This window comes from Chenopodium quinoa, unplaced genomic scaffold (assembly GCF_001683475.1).
Source record: "Chenopodium quinoa cultivar QQ74 unplaced genomic scaffold, ASM168347v1, whole genome shotgun sequence".
Taxonomy (NCBI): domain Eukaryota; kingdom Viridiplantae; phylum Streptophyta; class Magnoliopsida; order Caryophyllales; family Amaranthaceae; genus Chenopodium; species Chenopodium quinoa.
This window is the reverse complement of record NW_018744062.1, coordinates 409,964-417,475: the sequence shown is the minus strand read 5'-3', so window position 1 is coordinate 417,475 and position 7,512 is coordinate 409,964. Positions and strand designations below refer to the sequence as shown.

Sequence of the window (7,512 nt, the reverse complement as noted above, 5' to 3'; positions counted from 1 at the left end):
CTCTTAAATGCATATGATCATATTTTTTACGCATATGTTCACCTTTTAAATGGTTATATTCACTTTAAGGAAACCAATGCTTACGTTCATATTTTGAATTGTTATGTTTACTTTTTGAAATGCATATGTTCATATGTTTTATGCTTATGTTCACTTTATTAAAAGCTAATGTTCACATTTAAGGGAACCTATGCATATGTTCATATTTTGCATGATTATGTTCATTGATAAAAAAAAATGCAGAAAATCAAATGAAATTCATACACAAATGAAATTGATCGAAGCTAAAAAAAAAATCAATTCATATGAATTCAAAAAATCAGATATACAACCAATTCCATATTGTAAGTAACATATTCAATCGTTAAATCGAAAAAACGAGAAAAATAGAAAGGAAAAAAAAACAGAGGAAAAAGGAATTAAAGAAGGAAGGAGAAAAAATAGAGTATAATTTGTGAATTCAAAGATTCATATATACCTTAATCAATCGAAATTAAAGCACAAAATCGAAATTCACACAAAAATTCATACTACTTAATAACTACTTTCATGTTGTAAGAAACAAATTCAATCAAAAAAGGGTAAAAAAGGGGGAAAATAAAAAAAAAACAGAGGAGAGAGAAAATAAAAAATGAAGGAGAAGAAACCTAATGCATGTTCACTTTCTGAAAAGCTAATGTTAATATTGTGCTGTTGTTACACCTATTTCTAGGTGCATGAGTGTGCACCTAAGAATATGTGCCAATCGGTTTTAGGATGAAACCTTGTTGTGGGGTCTTGTTTGTGGGATTTTGGGCTTCTCTCCCTTGTGTTTCCTTTAGCAAGTTATAGTGATGAAGAAAAATTATTGTTCTTGATAAATAAGGTTAAATATAAAAATTAACAAGGGATGATTTAAATGGAAGGTAAGATCCAAGTACTTTCACAATAGTAGAAGGCAAGAAGCATACAAAAATTTGAAGGTGTTAATTTGATTAAATTGGTGAACAAGAAAAACATATTGTATTGATCTTTGTGTTCATTAAATTAATTAAGCAAACTAAATTTTATGTAGCAAAATGCACTAAACATTTATGGTTGAACATACATAAGAGGTGTATCCTTTATTTTGGCCATCTTTGTATATTCTGTGTTTTTTTTTCCAACATCACTGTCAACTACGATGTCTTCGAATTTGTTTTTGAAGTGCAGATACAAACTGCTTAATCAATTGTTGTCCAACATTTTTGTTTCCTTCTTGAGTCATATGAACTCCATCCCAATTTACTCTTTTACTAGGGTCCGGACACACTTGAGCTCCAGGACTACCACAACTTTTATCACCGTAGTTATAAGGATTATTGCCGGTTCCACAACAAGCCTTTTCAGTGCCACCTTCCTCGAACCCTATATAATATACATATATATTCGTTAACATACTTCACAACCAAACAACGACAAGAAATTAAACCAAAACCTTTTTTTTGGAAGACAGCGTGATAATTTTAAGTAAGATTATTTGAATAAGATTACCTAATTGTTGGGCATTGGTGATGACCGAAGTCAAGGCAGCATAGTAGTCTCCATAGACGATGGCTACATCCGGGTGCGCGCTTTGCAATTGAGTGATGGCTTGTAGTAATTGTTGATTGTAGGACTTTGCAAAGTTATTGTAGTCAATTAGGCAATGAAGTTCATCATACTTTGAGGTATCATTCGTCGCATGTTTAACAAGGTAAATAGGCACACATCCGATTGGAAAGTTCCCGGGTACCACAATATTAGTAGCCCCTAAACTTATCACTTCCTGAAATATAATCAAGCAAAGGATTAGATCGAAACATGGTTACAATTGATACGATATTAATATGTACAACATAGTTTTTGTTATTGCAACAAAAATTAACATATGACTATATATTATTGATTAATTATCTATAAGAAAATTTTAATGGTTAATACACAATTATGTTTATGGTTGTAACAAAATATATCAACCAATATTATATTGACCGAACATCCAAATTCTCGTAAAAAAAACATCCAAATTGATCCAAATCAAACTCGATCCATATATATTCAAAGTTCTTGTTTAGTTCACCTTATTTTTACTTATTTAAGAAAAAATAAGTTCAAATCAGATCATCGTTTTGCGTGCAGTTTTTATCGCTAAATATCTTGAATTTCGTAATGTGAAAACTTATGAAAATTACATATTAATAAAATACACATTAGTACAAATCTAACAACACCCCACTTGATAGTATAGATTATCATATATTTGAGGTCAAAGTTTGGTCAAATTTGAAATTAAGATCACATCAGACCAGACCAGACCATATTAGACCAGACTAGACGAGGCCAGGCCAGATCAGATAAGCAAAATAATTTGAACCAAACAAGCCCTAATTTAAGTCAGTTGTAGATTCAACTTACCTCGACTGCATCGTGGATGGTCTTTATGACTCCCGGAACGAGCTTAGATACTTCCTCGATCGGTTGTCCTTGAAAAAAAGGACCATTGAAGTCATTGCCTCCGATTTCTCCCATTAGCACCAACGACTTTTGGAGTTTTTCTTTGATTGTTGTTATCATAATAATATGTACGTTAGTACGTACGTACAATTTAAGAGAACATGTTGACATGGTAAATCTATGCTTTGATAATTTAAGCACGTAACAATGTACCAATCATTTATTACTCGTATATACTAAAGTAATAACTGTTGAGAAGATATATTAATTATGCAATATTTTTCTTCCAAAACTATATTTTTAATTAAGGAAACAGATCAAAATGATTTTGTTAATTAATGAAAAACTTAGGCAATCTTGAGATATGTTAATTTTTACGTACCGATCATTTTGTTATAAATGAAATTCCAAACTTCTTCATTTAATTAAATTTTTTTTTAAAAAAAAAAAAAAACATCCAAGTGCAATGTACTCACTCCGTCCCAACTTAGCTTTTGTAAATATATAATAAAAGATATCGACGGTCAAACATGTACATTGGCAAGCGTGTTCAGTCAAAATATTGCAAGTAGATTGGGACATAGGAAATATGTACCTGCTGGATTAGAGTAAGTAGAGTTGAGGTGAGTTTTAAACCAATCAAGCTCCTTAGCCAAGGAATTGTCGTTAAGTCCACCATTAGCGGTAGCGCCTATTATCGCGAAATTGGCTCCGTGGGTGAAGTCGCTTCCGGTGGCTAGATATGGGTTCAGTTGTGGTAGATTGAAGTACGATGCTATATCATAAATACATTGAAATAATTAGTTAGTCGATCAAAATTACCAAGTTAAAAAGCGCAAGTATTGGGTTAGATGGTCTCGCCCTAACATATTCTAATATAAAATCATGCTATAATAGGATAACAACTTTTATAGTTTGTACAATATTTTAGTTTGTGACGCGCTAAAGTATTTCTCATTAATTGCAATGAAGGGGCTGATTATTAGTTGTGATAAAACATATAATTTTTTTTTTTATTGCAACTAATAAGAAACGGATGTATATAGTATATAAAATAAATAACAAATAAATTTGAGGATACATATTCACGACGTATTCACATATTTCATATAAGTAGCTAAGGTAGTTAATGAAGCATACCAATGTAATCCACCATGATAAGGCCATCGGAGGCACGACCCGTTGGGTGTGTGGTTTGACCATAAGGGAGCCTGTTGTAGACGGTGTTGCTTTTGGGCTCTAGAACATAGTTGCCGGTGTCGGAAAGTGAGTCACCAAATTGGTAGATGGCATCAAACTGCTTAGCCAAAGAAGTTAGCTCTCTTTTGCTACTAAGGGAGGCTCCCAAACCATTGGGAGTTATAGTAGTAGCACTAACACATACAAGTATTATTGAGGAGAACAAAAGAAATTGCACCAACACGTAAAATAATACTTGCTTCATTGTTTATTTTGTTGATTAACAATTTGCATGTGACTGTTTTTATAAGGGCCAAAACAGTGTTATTTAGGTAAAAAGCATAATAAAAATCTTTTCTTTAGGAAATTATAGGTAATATTTGCAATTTTGTCAATTTAATATCATAATCTGAGGAGTATTATATGGCAATTTCTCCATATATTTTCTTACTAAATAAAAATGTGCATGGAATCATATTAGCTTGTTTTTGTGATTTTTTTTGGACAGATTCCATGCACAATCATAAAATGATACAATATGATTTTTCCATATTTCTATGGATTGGAGATATTGCTATATAATATCTCCTCATAGTAGGAAAAAAGCCTCATATTATATGGCAATCTTAACATATACATATCTATTTTTAATTGTATTTTATTTTGTATGATATGATATGATTAGCTCCCTTAATTGCTTTGATTAGTTTCCTTCTCCCCAGAAATATAAAAGCTTTGAGAAAGACTATCTTGATCTGGATATATAGGGAGGACCATGTCTTCGATCCCCCACAACAATAGTTAGGAGAGGACTAGAACCAAATCACTAAGAATTGAACCCCGAATCCTAATTAAACAAAGGACATGAATTGGGTGGAACACAAAAATAATAAAATAATAATAAATAAATAAATAATCAATCCAATCTGAATGCTGCTTTATTTGGCATAATGTTTGCTAATTTGCTTGACTAATACCTTGCATGATAATAATACATGTGCATTCAAAATAGTAAAATCTAATATCCGTAGTACAAATACGTAAAAGCATTTGAGAAACTTTTGCGTGAAACTGGACTTACTGTGCGTCCAATATATTTGACAATAATATTCTAACATATGACATTAATATTCTAACATTTGACAATAACATTCTAATATATGACATTATTAATCTAATATCTGAAATTGAAAATCTAATAGTCTAATGTCATATATTAGTGTTAAAGGACCATCATTATAATGTCAGTTATTAGAATTATTAATGTCATATATTAGAATAGGATTTTTTGTGAAAAACTACCTTTTATATACAACTTTTTGTGAAAAACTTCCTTTTAAAAAAAATGTTGTAAATAACTACCTCTTTTTAAAAAAATGTTGTAAATGACTACCACTTGCCGGAATCTTGCCGTTGACTCACTTTTCCGGCGTTGACCACCCACGTGCAGGTCACATGACCTTTTTTTTTTCTTCTTTTTTTTTTCTATGCATGCACCACCAGCAATGTCGCCATCTTGACCACCGCCCCACCACCACAACACCTCAACCCACCTCAAAACACCCTTACAACCGCCCCCACGCATCCCAAAACCAACCCAACCCCACTTGAAACCGCCTCCACCCCGACAAATCCAACACAAACCCTCAATTGCTCCCCAATTCCGCGATCCTCAAACAACAACATCATAACTCCTCAATTAAGGAAAGGAAAGGAAAGGAAGGCGATCTGGTTTTTGAGGGGGTCGAAGGATGGTGGGCGGGATTTCGAGGGTTTTTGATGCGTGGGTGGGATGAAATTTGACTAAAAATTAATAATTTATTTGAGGGGTTGGTCGGAAATCAAGAATTGAGGGAAAGGGGAAGGGTTTCGAGGTGTTCGGGGGAATAATGAGTAGTAAATTGAAGGAGGTTGGCAAGGAAAGGGCTGCCGGATTCAATGGAAGTGGGGGTAGGGAGGGGAGTGCCCGGAAATTGATAATTTATTTGAGGCCAGGGCTGCAATAAGGGTTAAGGAGGGCTAGGGGAAAGGAGCGCTGCAAGGGGTGGGGGATGGCCGGAAATTGGAAAAGGGAGGCGAAGGGGCAACAAGCGCGGCAGTTGGAAGTGTGTAAGGGTGGTCGGAAACTAGACAAGGGAGGGGAAGGTGACGGCGAAGGGGTACGGGTGCTTGAAAACTAGAAAATGGAGGAGGAGGAGGGGGTGAGGATGGTCAAAAATGAGAAAAGGCCACCACATGGGGTGGTCAACGCCGGAAAAGTGAGTCAACGGCCAGATTCCGGCAAGTGGTAGTCATTTACAACATTTTTTAAAAAAAGAGGTAGTCATTTACAACATTTTTTTTAAAAGGTAGTTTTTCACACAAAATCCATTAGAATATTTTTGTCAAACATTAGATTATTCTTGTCAGATATATTAGACTCGTCATGAATTCCACTCACCCAATTTATTACGAAAGCATTTATATTGTTCAAATTTGGGCCCCGTACTTATGCGATAGATTTATTGTTAGTGACATCTATAAAATTACTTCTCTATACCAATTTTTGTGATAGAGTGATAAACATATTCTTGGGTTTCAACCATATTAGGTTAATCTTTTGGTTGAGTTGGTCCTCTAACATGATATTAGAGTCAACGTGACATAGAGGTCAAAGGTTCAAATCTTATCCACCCTCCCACCTTTAAGTGAAATATTAAGAACTGGGTATGAGGCTGGCTCATGTTACATCCACACTTCTAGCCCAACGAGCTCTCGTGTGAGGAAACGTGATAGAGTATAAAACATATTCTCGGGTCTCAAGCTTTTGGTTGAGTTGGTCCTCTAACATTTTGAACTCCATTATTTTTTTTGCGGTCAAAATTTGAATGTTTTGACCACTAAAAATCCTCATTAATCTCTAAGAAATAAATAAATAATAATATAGGCAAGTGAAAACAAGTTAGATTTGTTATATTTTCTGGTATAAGAATATCAAATTTTTATATTATTTTAATGTATAGATTTGAATATATTTATATTTTAAGGTGTATTTCGTAGATCGTGAAAATTCAAATGAGACAAAATATTAAGGTTGAAGGGAGTAATAAGTTAAAATTTTACATTGTATTAAGATTAACAAATTAGATATGCGCTATTAAGATTAACAAATTAGATATGCGCTACCCAAATAATAAGAGAGTTTGGAACACTTACTAGCTCACATGATGTATCTGAAAACCAATTGATGATAGGAAGTGTTGAACCGTGTGTCATGAACGGTGATAGCGGAAAATGTGATCTGCACACTAGACAAGTGAGATTTAATTTTGTAACCATTTATCAATGAGAATGAGTTTAATGCTTATAGTGTTACTTTCTCACTTAATTCTAATGTGTGACAACTAATTCAGATCACCTATGCATAACATGAAATTCAACAATGTTTAAGGCACCCAAATTTGATTATTTCATCTTACTCTTACAATAATTAATAATTAAATCATGATTTCTTTATTGAGCTTGCCCCTCGTGCTCACCAAAAAAAAAAATGATTTTCTTTACCTTCACAAAAAGTTTCCCTCTGTCTTTTATTATTTGCTACTTATGCTTCGTTTGGATGTGTATTTCTATTTGCTACATTTCCTTATTTGGTAAATAAAAATAAGGTAAAAAAGAAGTAAGAAAATAAGTTAAGGGGGGGGGGGGGGGGAATATAAGGCTGATAATATCGCACCTCCTATTTTTATATACCTACCTAATTAATATGGATGTTGTCTTATTGTTCATTTGATATGATGTTGGACTTCAAACTCATCAATCATCATCTCAAAATTAAAACTCATCAATCGTAATTAATTTAATTTCTTAATAATGACGCCAAAAACGACTGTAACAAAT

At 33.3% G+C, this 7,512-nt stretch overlaps 1 protein-coding gene across 1 annotated transcript; it reads right to left on the bottom strand.

Moving 5' to 3' along the window:
• Window positions 1–974: 974 nt before the first annotated feature.
• On the bottom strand, window positions 975–6,905 carry LOC110690810 (GDSL esterase/lipase At1g31550-like). The gene is made up of 6 exons (XM_021867695.1): window positions 6,829–6,905; window positions 3,595–3,751; window positions 3,050–3,229; window positions 2,416–2,555; window positions 1,513–1,786; window positions 975–1,386 (listed from the first exon to the last, which is right to left on the bottom strand). The coding sequence occupies exons 1-6, from the start codon at window positions 6,886–6,888 to the stop codon at window positions 1,154–1,156; spliced, it is 1,044 nt and encodes a 347-aa protein (XP_021723387.1). The 5' UTR covers window positions 6,889–6,905; the 3' UTR covers window positions 975–1,153.
• Window positions 6,906–7,512: the final 607 nt, after the last annotated feature.